This window comes from Macrotis lagotis, chromosome 1 (genome assembly GCF_037893015.1).
Source record: "Macrotis lagotis isolate mMagLag1 chromosome 1, bilby.v1.9.chrom.fasta, whole genome shotgun sequence".
In the NCBI taxonomy this organism is placed as follows: domain Eukaryota; kingdom Metazoa; phylum Chordata; class Mammalia; order Peramelemorphia; family Peramelidae; genus Macrotis; species Macrotis lagotis.
Genome location: NC_133658.1, coordinates 141,315,211 through 141,327,753, shown reverse-complemented (window position 1 = coordinate 141,327,753; position 12,543 = coordinate 141,315,211). Strand labels below are relative to the sequence as shown.

General features: G+C 38.2%; 1 protein-coding gene across 2 annotated transcripts in view; it reads right to left on the bottom strand.

Moving 5' to 3' along the window:
- Nucleotides 1-11,361, bottom strand: part of LOC141504135 (disintegrin and metalloproteinase domain-containing protein 18-like) — a 150,809-nt gene extending 139,448 nt beyond the window's left edge. Inside the window, exons 1-2 of one of the 2 annotated variants that reach the window (XM_074208967.1) lie at nucleotides 11,146-11,361; nucleotides 3,283-3,362 (exon numbers count right to left, since the gene is read on the bottom strand). In XM_074208967.1, the coding sequence (XP_074065068.1) occupies nucleotides 3,283-3,362; nucleotides 11,146-11,191 (126 nt within the window). In that variant the 5' untranslated portion in view covers nucleotides 11,192-11,361. The remainder of the gene's footprint in view (nucleotides 1-3,282; nucleotides 3,363-11,145) is intronic. The other variant, XM_074208965.1, reaches the window with a different exon arrangement.
- Nucleotides 11,362-12,543: the final 1,182 nt, after the last annotated feature.

The following is a 12,543-nucleotide window of genomic DNA, read 5'->3' as shown; positions in this document are numbered from 1 at the left end:
TTGGGAGTCAGTAGTACCTGGGTTCAAATCTGGACTCAGACACTTAATAATTACCTAGCTGTGTAGCCTTGGGCAAACCACTTAACCCCATTTGCCTTGCAAAAAAAAAAAAAAAACTAAATAAATAAGAAGAAGGGTTAATCATTTAGTAACAGACAATTTAGAAAAGGATTGTCCAACCTTACTTTTACAAAGTTTTTATTGAAACATTAGACAATATATTTTGATTTGCCATTTTAGTGAGAGCTCTGTGGTAGCTCAGCTTCCCTTACTAAAGCATTTAGTAAACACACAAGGGTCCACATAAAATCGCACTGCAGGACGAATTTTGGACAGGTCTGATTTAGAGGTATAAAACAGTAAGATTCTAAGGTGTTTTTTTAAGACTATTTTCACTTCCTTGAAGAAAGGGGGGGAGGGTGACTAGAGGTTAAGCTTCCCCTTTCTGGCAGCTGGAAAAAGGTTAGCTAGCGGGTAAGTTCCTCTTTCCTATCTTAGTGGAAAAGCTCCCTTTTTTCCCTGAGTTAGAGTCTAAGTTGAATAATAACTGCTAACTATTGACCACAAAATCCTCTTTCCCAGTGTGCTTTCTGATTAAAAAAGACAAAGACAGACACTTCTGGGGTTAAGATTGAAAAAGCCTGGAAAAACTAATCAAGTGATCTGCCTTGTCCAGGTGAATTACATTCAAAACAAGTTTGTCTCTTTTTAATTCCTCTTTTCTGTTATAAAAATCAGAGACTAAGGGTCTCTGACATCTGGAAAGTCAAGTGATCTGACTGAATATGCAAATATTAGCTTTGCAAATTAAATCAGATGCTCAGCAACATTGTCTTCAGTTTCCTTTTATTTCTTTAATATTTTTTTTTAGGTTTTTACAAGGCAAATGAGGTTAAGTGACTTCCCCAAGACTACAAAGCTAGGTAATTATGAAGTGTCTGAGGCCAAATTTGAACTCGGGTACTCCTGACTCCAGGGCTGGTGCTCTATCCACTGCACCACCTAGCTGCCCGTTTCCTTTTATTTCAAATAATTATTACAAAGAATAGTCAAAAAAAACTGGCATCGAAGTAATAATCCACTAGATGAGGAATGACTGAACCAATAATATTACAACGAATGTAAAGAAATACTTTTGAGGCAGCTGAGTTCAAATCCGGCCTCAGACACTTCATAATTACCTAGCTGTGTGGCCTCGGGCAAACCACTTAACCCCATTTGCCTTGCAAAAAAAAACCACCCTAAAATACTTTTGAGTTGAAAGAGATGAGGGATTTGGAGAAACACAGGAAGATTAGTACAAACAGAACAGTCTCTAAGTAGTCTGAATGATTACTCACATTGGAGGACTTCAAGAAAGCTGGATGACCATTTGTCAGGTATGCTAATTGTGGAGATTCTTTTTCAAGTACAAATTGCACTTGATGGCCAGTGATAGTCCTTTCAACTCTCAAATTTTGAGAGAACTACATAACTAGAATATTTGTCCTTCATTCTCAAAGAAGACCACAATATCAAGAGATGATGCCATAACAAGTGAATTGGATTTAAGGGGGAGGGGGGGTCAGGACTGTGCTAAGTCACAAGTCTCACTTTCTCCTCCAGGACATCTGGATCCAGAGGCCAGATAGGAATTAGGATGATTGGAGATGGAACTGGATATGAGGAAATCAGGGTTAAGTGACTTGCCCAAAGTCACCTAAGCTAGGAGGAGTCAAGTATATTGAGGCTGGATTCGAATTCCTCTCCACTTGACTCCAAGACCAGTGCTCAATCCACTGCACCACCTAACTGCTCTAATTTGATCTCAGAGAACTGAGAGAAATGATTATTTTTCTATTATATTAATGACTAATTATTAAATTAGGGCTGCAGTTTTTCCTTTCTATTTCCTCATTCAGGAACCAGCCTTGCAGATCAGTCACTCAGTCAGTATCTGAAGGACACTGCTGATAAAGGAGATTGTCCAAATCCTCTGAGTACTTGGGTAGACCTTATTGAGAATTCTTGCACTTTGAAAATAAGTCCCTGTTCTTGGAACCTATCCATTAGAATTTAGGGTGACTCAAGTTTATGAAGGGAAAAAACCAACCAGAAGGGTCTAAGGAGAAATAGATTCCTTTATCTAGACTGATGAAGGTAGCTAAATCCCATGATCAAATCATGTTCTCAAAAGGAACAGGAAAAGTTGAAGACTTCTGATTTACCTCCTCATTAATGTGTCTACTCTCCCTCATTAATTGTTCACCAATCAGGACAGAATTTCACTTATTAGGAGCGCCTCCTTTTCCAAAAGTAGTTAAACATTCAAGGGTTCTCCATGGCTTTGCCTTTGATTACTGAGAAAGACCACTGATCACCAAGTTATTATTTGCCAGACTAATTCACCAATTGATTATTAATTATGCAGAAACTCTGTCTCTTGGGCTTCTTCATCACAAAGCAAATGATGACACTAGTTCTCTCCTCTCAGTGGAAATGATAAGAAAATAATAGAAATATCAAAAAATATGATTTAAAGAAATGACCTAAAGAAATGACCTTTATATATAAACAATATAATCAAATGTAGTAGAAAAATCCAAAAGGCTCAGACCTGGAAAATAAATTACTGGATTTGCCCTAATGAAAATAGAATAATAAACATTTAAGTTCTTACTAAGCATTATATTTAATATGAAATTAATTTGCATTGCCTTAGTATATAATTGTTAAAATGGATTAACTGTAATAGCATGTGTTGGAGAAGGTCACTGATATTTAAACCTGTAAATAAATACACAAAAAAATAATATGGATTTATGTTGATAGTTACACATGTATAACATTCAATTTCTTTCTGTCGGGGGGGGGGAAGGGATGGGGAAAGGGAGAAACTCAAAACCTTGCAAAAAATTATTGCTGAAAACTATCATTGCATGAACCTGGAAAAATGAATAAATAAAAAAATTTTAAAGTTACAAAATGAACAGCTATCTGAGAGATTAACTACACGTATACATTTTTATATAAACCACAATCCTATCTTGGGCTTTTGAAATAAATATAAGCTTGCTAAATGTTTATATTTTGTTATCTAAAATCTATTTTGTTGCTTAGTTTCTACAAAACTTAATATTAGTACTCCCAAAATAAATATGGACACCAATTTTGATAAATGTGTAAATATAAAATTGTTTTGTGGCATCTTACACACAGCCATTAAAGGAAACACCCTATTAAGTTTGCTTTACTAAACATTTTCAATTATTTTAAATTTTTTAATAGTTAATTCTCATTTACATGTTGTTCCTCTGAATCTTCAGTTTCATTTGACCAAATCTTCTGTGGAACTGTGATTTGAAGCAGGGTTTGTTGAAAACCTGTATTAAGCAAAAAAATTTAATACTTAATACCTTTCAACTTACAGTGTCATTCTTCATTTGCTAGTCTAATTTTAAAGTTTTTTAATTCAAAACTCCTTTTAAAAAATGTTATATGACTTCCCCAAGTTATCATTTTTAATGATATTTTTCTCTGACTTCACAATTCAGTATAATATAATGAAATAGCACTGGAATTAGTTACTAAGCCATGTAACCTTGCAGAAATTCTCCCTCTGGTTTCCTCATAAAGGAATATTACCACTACCTACTTTACTTGGTTGTTATGGTGTAAAACTTTATATAAATCTATTACTTCCACACTCTAAGGAAAAAAACTAGAATTTTCTGAGCCTTTATTTAAGTTTCTAAAATCATCCACATTCTTCCTATTATCTCAGTTAATCAGTGAAAAAACTATTAAGCATCTATTGTGTACCAAACTGTTGAATGTAACCATCAGAGGGACTACCTGATCCTGACCCCATGGTTAGAGTATGTTTGAACCAGTTAGGCCCATCTTAGATTTTTTCTGAAACTCCCCACTGCAGCCCCTGGTGACCACTGTTTTGACCAGAAGTCAACACTGCCTGAGACTACCTGGCCTTCTCTATGGAACTTCAGTTATTTTGCAAAACAGTTTATGAAACAACTTTAAGAGTATGTGCCTTCCATGAGACTCCCTTCCCTATTGAAATATTTAAACCCTGTCCCCCTTCTGTCCCTCCTGAACACCCCAGTACTTTGTTGTTACATAGTATCCAAAATTGCAATTCTCTTGCCTTGATTAAAGTCCTTTATTGTAGTTATTCTGGTAATCCTTTTAATTTTAGGTTGACAATGCTAAGAGCTGGGGATGAATGAAAGGCAAAAGACAGTGCCTGCTCTCAAGGAACTCATTAGTCTGTCTGGCACAAAATTCAAACTCAAGTCTTCATGATTTCAAGTCCAGTACTCTTATCTAACACATCACAGATAACTAAAGAAACACTGCAATAACTTCACTAGGGAGTGTAAGGGTACATTTTTAAACTTAGTCCCTTCTAACACCTAGTCAGTTTCACCAAATATTTATAACTCCTATTTTCAATGAACTAAGTAGATAGTCAAACTTTCTATCCCCAAAAGTCTTCATCTTCCCCCCCCCCCTTCAGAAAAGATCTTTTCTATTTACTGCAAAGGGGGAGTTAGGTGGTGAAATGGTTAGAGTGCTAGACCTGGAATCAGAAAGACTTTTCTTACCAAGTTCAAATCTGTATTCCGATACTTATTAGATATGTGATCCTGGGCAAATAATCACTTATTTCTGTTTGCCTCAGTTTCCTCATCTGTAAAAATTAACTAGACAAAGAAATGGCTAACCACTTCAGTATCTGCCAAGAAAACCCCAGAGTTCTGAAAACAACTGAACAACAATTTATCAAATATCTTAAATTTTAAAGTTTGATGTATGCTCTGATATGTGAATTCTTTTCTCTTAGATCTTTTTATGAATTATAAAGATTTTATTTATTTTGAGTTTTACAATTTTTTTCCCCAATCTTACTTCGCTCCCCCCCTCCCAAAGAAGGCAATTTGTCAATCTTTACGTTGTCTCCATGGTATACATTGATCCAAATGGAATGTGATGAGAGAGAAATCATATCCTTAAGGAAGAAACATAAAGTATAAGATATCTGGTTTTTTTCCTAAATTAAAGGTAATAGTCTTTGTTCAAACTCCACAGTTCTCTGGATACAGATGGTATTCTCCATCACAGACAGCCCAAAATTTTCCCTGATTGTTGCACTGATGGAATGAGTGAGTCCATCAAGGTCGAACATCACCCCCATGTTACTGTTAGAGAGTACAGTCTTTTTGTGATTCTGCTCATCTCACTCTGCTAGCATCAATTCATGCAAATCCCTCCAGGTTTCCCTGAATTCCCATCCCTCCTGGTTTCTAATAGAACAATAGTGTTCTTATAACATACATATACCACAGTTAGTTAAGCCATTCCCCAATTGAAGGACATTTACTTGATTTCCAATTCCTTGCCAACATAAACAGGGTTGCTATGAATATTTTTGTACAAGTGATGTTTTTACCCTTTTTCATCATCTCTTCAGAGTATAGACCCAGCAGTGGTATTGCTGGATCAAAGGGTATGCACATTTTTGTTGCCCTTTGGGTGTAGTTCCAAATTTCTCTCCAGAAAGGTTGGAGGAGTTCACAGCTCCACCAACAATGCATTAGTGTCCCAGATTTCCCACACCCCCCTTCCAACAATGATCATTATCCTTTCTGGTCATATTGGCCAGTTTGAGAGGTGTGGGGTGGTACCTCAGAGAAACTTTAATTTGCATTTCTCTAATAAGTAATTATTTAGAACAATTTTTCATATGACTATGGATTGCTTTTATCTCATCCATAAACTGTGTTTGCATATCCTTTGACCATTTATGAATTGGGGAAAATGTTGAAATAATCTAGGCATGGAGGAATGAAGACTCGGTTAAGAGTAGCAGGAATGGAAAGAAATACTTTATGTGTAAAGTTTACAGGATCTGATAAACAACTGGACATGAGATAAGAAGCCAAAAGTTACTGACATAGTGAGTAACTGAAATGAGATGATATTAACCAAAACAGGCAATCCAGGAGAAAAAAATTCGGCTTGCAAACAGAGAACCCAGAAGTAAAATAAGAGTAGAACAACAACTAGCTTCTCCACTGGTCCATATACCCCAAGCAGCAGCAGCACTCTTTTCCCTTCCTCTTTTCCCCAATAAAACTTTAAGAAAAAACTCTCTTTGGTTTTTTTTAGATTTCTTTGTTCTGAGTCAGCTCATAATAAGCTCTAGCATTCCTGATAATCCTAATAGAAATGAGTGTGTGTGTGTGTGTGTGTGTGTGTGTGTGTGTGTATTATATATACTGTTTATTTCCATACATGTTTTTTTCCTGCTACCTGCTCTTACAGAGGTGACAAGATTTTGGAAAAGGTACTCAATGCATTAATAATGAAAGTTCCTAATTAGAACTCCCTACATCAATGAAATTGTGTTCAATTGAACAATAATAAAACTTGCCTTTGTCGCTTCTATTTTCTGCACAAGCCCTTTTCTTAATCTAAAAGGGGAAGGGGAAAAGAGAGAATGGCATGCTTAATATTTTCCCTGCATTCTCTAGTCTTTCATATTGTAAAGATGCCATCTACCATGGAATACTGCTTGCAAAATGCCTGCCTCTCCACTACATTAATAATTCTCTAAATAAGGATGCCCTGGGTATGTGTCTAGATTTACACAGAAGTCAATAACAGCTCGGGTTCACTTAAGAGGTTTATAGGATGGAAGGTGCCAGGCTGGCCCACAGTATAATAATGTTTGTCCTTCATTTTCAAAGAAGACCACAACATCAGGGAAGTGATACCATAACAATCATGTGAATGGGGGGGGGGGCACTGTGCTAAGTCACCAGCCTCATTTTCTCCTCCAGAGTCATCTGGGTCAAGTGGTCAGATTATGAATCAGGATGACTTGGAGATGGCCTTGGATTCAAGGTAATCAGGGTTAAGTAACTTGCCCAAGGTCACACAGCTAATAAGTGTCAGAGGCTGGATTCAAACTCCTATCCACCTGATTCCAAGGCCAGTACTCTTATCCACTGTGCCATCTAGATGCCCTACTTGGCCACAGTACTTAGCTATAAAAGAGGTCATGATGGACTGAAAGGTAGAAGTGGGACCAAATGTATGCCAAGAGCTGCTAAGTTAAATTTAAGCTAGGGCAGTGAGGGCTAGTTGTCAGAGTAGCATTAGTTTGTTTTTTGCTGCTACTCCATCCCTTCTCATCTCACTACTGCCCAACATGGGGAAACAGACATGATATGCATTTGGACAACAAATGACCCCATTTGCCACTGGGAGATCTGACCCATCAGCCTACATAGATGGACCTGCTCCTCTCAGTAGGACCTTCTAAAAGGTATAAGATCTGCCCATCAGATCATTTACCAACCAATGAGAATCTGTATTTTGTGGCTACCTTTCTAGAGGATCATGGAGAAGGTCTCTTAACCAATGAGATTCTGTATTTTTAATATGTTTCATCTGTATTGTCTGGGTACCAAGCACTATAAAACTAAGGCCCTGGAGGAAGGAGTCTTCTCAGACTGAGGGAGATCTGAGGTCCACTTCATTAGAAGGGGCCATGGCATAGACCAACACCTCATACCCTATACTAAGATAAGGTCTAAATGGGTACAGAATGTAGACATAAAGGGTGATATTCAGAAGTCAATTAAGAGAACAAGGAATCATTCATCTATCAGATCTATGGAAAGGGGAGCAGTTTTATTTCCAAAGAAGAGAGAGAAAACATTATAAAAGGCAAAATGGACAGTTTTGATTACATTAAATTGAAAAGTTTTTGCACAAATAAAACAATGCAACCAAGATAAAAGAAATGCAGTAAGTTGGGAAATAATCTTTACAACTAGTGTTTCTGACAAAGGACTAATTTCTAAAATATATAGGGAACTGAGTCAAATTTATAAGAATACAAGTCATTCTCCAATTAATAAATGGTCAAAGGATATAAATTAAAGCTATCCATAGTCACATGAAAAAATGCTTTAATTCGTTATTGACTAGAGAAATGCAAATTAAAACCACTCTGAGGTACCACTTCACAAAGAACTGGAAATTGAGGAGATCCATTAACTAGGGAATGGCTGAACAAATTATGGAATGTGGATGTGATGAAACACTACTGTTCTATAAGAAATCACGAAGGATAGCTCTTCAGAAAAACTTGCAAAGACTTACATGAACTGCTACTGTACGAAGTGAGCAGTTATACACACTAACAGTAATATTGGGTGATGATCAACTATGAGGGACTTCTTCATTTCAGCTGGACAATAATCAAAAATAATGCTAAAAGACTTGTGATGGAAAATACCATCAATATGCAGAGAAATAACTGTAAAGTTTAAATGCAAAACAAAACTTAATATTTTCAATTTTTAAAAGTCGTCTCATATGGCATTTTCTTTTTTTCTTCTTCCATTTGGATTTGATTCTTCTTTCATTCACAACATGATTAATATGGAGCTATGTTTAGCATGGTTATACATGTAAAGCCTAAGATTGCTTTCTGTCAGGGAAGGGAGAGAGGGAGAAAAATGTAAATCTCAAAATTTTGCAAAGAAAAATGATTATTGAAAACTACTGTTGCATGTCATTGGAAAAATAAATAAAATAAAAATAAAGTAAATAAGACCATTTCATTTAATAAAATGTTTTGGGTTTGGAGCTCTGCCTCAGTAGTTTTTCTTCAGGATGGATGATTCTGAACCCCACAGGGATACAAATACAAGCAAACAATTGCTCAAGGAACTTTATATGGCAGAGAGGAGTAACATAAAACAGGGCTAAAATTAGGGAGAAGATACCTTCGGGGGCAAAACTATTAATAAGGAAGAGGAGGAGCTCTACAAGTGAGGAACTGTGAGTCAAGTGAAAGCTTGATTGAACCTCTTCCTAAAATAATGGGCCAGGGAAGCAATTCACAATCAGGAAAGAATTCAAAGAGACTTTCACCCACAAAAGCAGCCAGCTGAAAAAGAATAGGAGTCAAAGTGGAAGGCAACTGAGGAGGAGGCAGAGAATTCTAGAGAATTGAACTGTGACTATAAATTCCATACTCTGTGAATTAAGTACAGGTTTTAACTAGATCTGTGACTAGAAAACAGTTTTAGTCAAAAAAAAAAAAACTGGGACTTTTGGTGGAGTACAAGTTCATTATGAGTTATGCATATCACATGGCAGAAAAAAACTGCCAATGTGATCATGGGTGAAACAGCAAGTCAAATCATTATCACCATCTTGACTACCACCTTCCTTCAAATCCTGATGTCTTTGAGACAGCCTGGTATCCAAGAGCCCAACCCTGCTTCTTGGCTCCTTACAATCATCGTTAAGGAAAGTAAGTAAACCCTGTGAAGGAGCATACTTTTCTCATCACTCCCAATGCTACCTACTAAGAATGGATAGGTAAGCAAACCCAAAAGCCTCAGAAATGAGGATCCACCAAATCAAATGAGGACCTACTTACAGCTCAATCCCTGCAGCCATCATTTTAAAAAAGCAAATAGAGCCCTGGAGTCAAGAGTACCCAAGTTCAAATCAGGACTCAGACATTTAATAATTACCTAGCTGTGTGGTTTTGGGCAAGCCACTTAATCCCATTTGCCTTGCCAAAAAAAAAAAAAAAAAAACCCAAGCCCTAAAAAAAATAAAAATAAAAAAGCAAATAGTGTTTAAAAAAAAATAAATGAATCCTTCAACCACAACTACTGAAGACCCAGAAAAAGGAAAAAAACTCATCACTTATGTCAAATGGTTCAACATTAGAAAACAATAGTTTTATCAGTGAAAATGGTACTTTAAAAGATGCATTACTAAAACAAAATTAAAAGATGTATTACTATCTAAAAACCATGGGATAGCTTCATTTGAATGTGAGTTCTTTGAGAGAAAGAGACTATTTCCACTTTTCAGTTTGTATCTGCAACCCACAGCATATTGATTTACATATAGCAAATATTTAAAACTCTTTTTTTCATTCATTCATTATAGAGGCATGGTGTCCAAAATGAGGGAAGGAAGACCCCATTGTATTCTTTCGGTTAGGTTACTTCTGGAGTATTGTGGTCAGATCTGAACACCATATTTTTGTACGAACAATGACAAACTGTAGAACATTTAGAAGACGGTGACCAAAGCAGCAAAAAAAGCCTTAATGTTCTGTCACTGAAGGAAATTGGGAATGTCAAGCCTGGAAAAGAGATTGGGATGGAAGCAGAGGAATCCCAACTATTATCAAACTTTGGGAAAGAACTGAACATGTGCCCCCTCCATTTCAGTGGGTAAAGCTAAAAACAAAGGGCAAACCAGGATAGATTTCAACTTCGGATGTTAGAAAATTTTCCTAAAATGGAAAAGTAGAACCTATCTCAGGGTACTTGCTGTCAAAGGGAGGGAGAAAAATGTGGAACTCAAACTCTTACCAAAAAAAACGAATATTTAAAACTATCTTTGCATGTAGTTGGGAAAATGTTTTCTTTTAAAATGAAAAAAAAAAGAGGAGGCGGCAGCTAGGTGGATAGAGCACCAGCCCTGGAGTCAGGAGGACCTGAGTTCAAATCCGACCTCAGACACTTAATAATTGCCTAGCTGTGTGGCCTTGGACAAGCCACTTAACCCCATTTCCCTTGCAAAAACCTAAAATAAAAAATAATAAAACCCTAAAAGTGAAAAAAAAAATGAGATCCAAAAACAGTAAAGTTAAAAAGTAAAGTTTAAAGAATGGGACACACGCCTATGCCGCTCGGTTCCCCTTTTACATAAGAGGATCTGTATGATTCCCGCTGGATATGGATAATTCGGCCCTTGACCGGCTAAACTTGGGGGTTTCCGGGGTTCCGGCCGCCTGCTCGAGGAGGAGCCGTTGGCCCGGGCCGGAGCCGGGAAGATGGCGCTCACGGTTACCGGGTGACCCCGAACCCCTTCCCCTTTGATTCAGTTTTTCAGGGTAAAAAAAAAAAAAAAAAAAAAAGCCCTATCTTCAGTGAGGGCCGCTGCGAGGCTCAATTGGGCTAAAAATCTGTAAAACGTCCCCTTCCTCCCTGGGTCCCCGAAGGGCGGATTCCAAGAAGAGGGGCTGCCGCCCCGCCCTCCTCCACCTGCCCCCTGCAAAGGTCTGGGAAGCGCCCCGGGGAGGCTTGGGGCTCTTACTTTCCGCAGCATACAAGGCCTCGAGCAGCAGCAGCAGAGGAAGCATGGCGGAGCCGCGGCGGCGGGGCCCGGAGAGGGCAGCAACGACGAGCGGCCGTAGGACGCTGCGCGTGCGCAGACACTGCCCCGGGGAGGCCCACCCCCGTGCCAGGGCCAGCCCGAGCCTGGCAAACGCCGGGAGAGCCTACGGCGCCTGCGCGCAACGCACAGAGCCGCGCAGGCGCGTCCCAGGGCGCCCGCCCACGTGCCCGCGCCCGGCCTGCAACGCTAGTTTCAGACCACTGTAAATGAGTGATGGGGGATTTTCTGGAATTTTTAGATTTACTGTTGACGTGGATTGGAAGGGGGGGGGGTTCAAATCCCACCCCGATGTTTACTGATTATATGACCGTGAATAAACCACCTAAATACCCTGGGCCTCAGTTTCCTCATCTGTACATTGAGGGGCTTAGAGTAGATGACTTTTGAAGTTCCCTAGACTAATGGATCTATGAGGGGAACAATAATCAATGGCACTCATTGATTTTTTTTTTTAAAGTACATTCTAGGGGCAGCTTGGTGGTGCAGTGGATAGAGCACCGGCCCTGGAGTCAGGAGTCCCTGAGTTCAAATCCAGTCTCAGATATTTAAGAATTACCTAGCTGTGTAGCCTTGGGCAAGCCACTTAACCCCATTGCCTTGCAAAAAACTTTTTAAAAAAAGTACATTCTAAATACCAAGAATGCCATCTGACTCAGATAAAATTTACAATTCTATTTTGTGATTTATCTACCTCCATAGGGTTGTTAACAGAACTGACTAATACTAAGTGTGTGTGGGCAGAGGTCACGGAAAAGATAAAATAGTCTGGGCATATAATGTCATAACACCCTAACAGGTCATAAGTGATCCTAGCTAGATTCTAACTGGGAATGCCCATGAAATATTAAAACACTAAAACTAAATATTAAAACACTGGTCATGGGGGTGGCTAGGTGGCGTAGTGGATAAAGCACAGGCCTTGGAGTCAGGAGTACCTGGGTTCAAATCTGGTCTCAGACACTTAATAATTACCTAGTTGTGTGGCCTTGGGCAAGCCGCATAACACCATTTGCCTTGCAAAAAAAAAAAAAAAAAAAACACTGGTCAGTGGTGAACTGGCAATATTTTCATAACAGTTCCATTTTTTTTCTTTCCAGAGGTGCACTATATTGTGAATCCTCTAAGTCAGGAAATCAGATGTGAGTGCTGATTCTGAACTCCAATTGTTTGCAAAATGAAAGAGTTGGGGGGGAGGGGGAGGTCTTAGTTATGCACAATTTCAAAGAAGACTAGATGACTACAAGAGTTTTGCTTCAATGTTTTAAGATATATTTTTATTGAATTAATTAAATATTTTGCAAATGCATTTTTGAAATT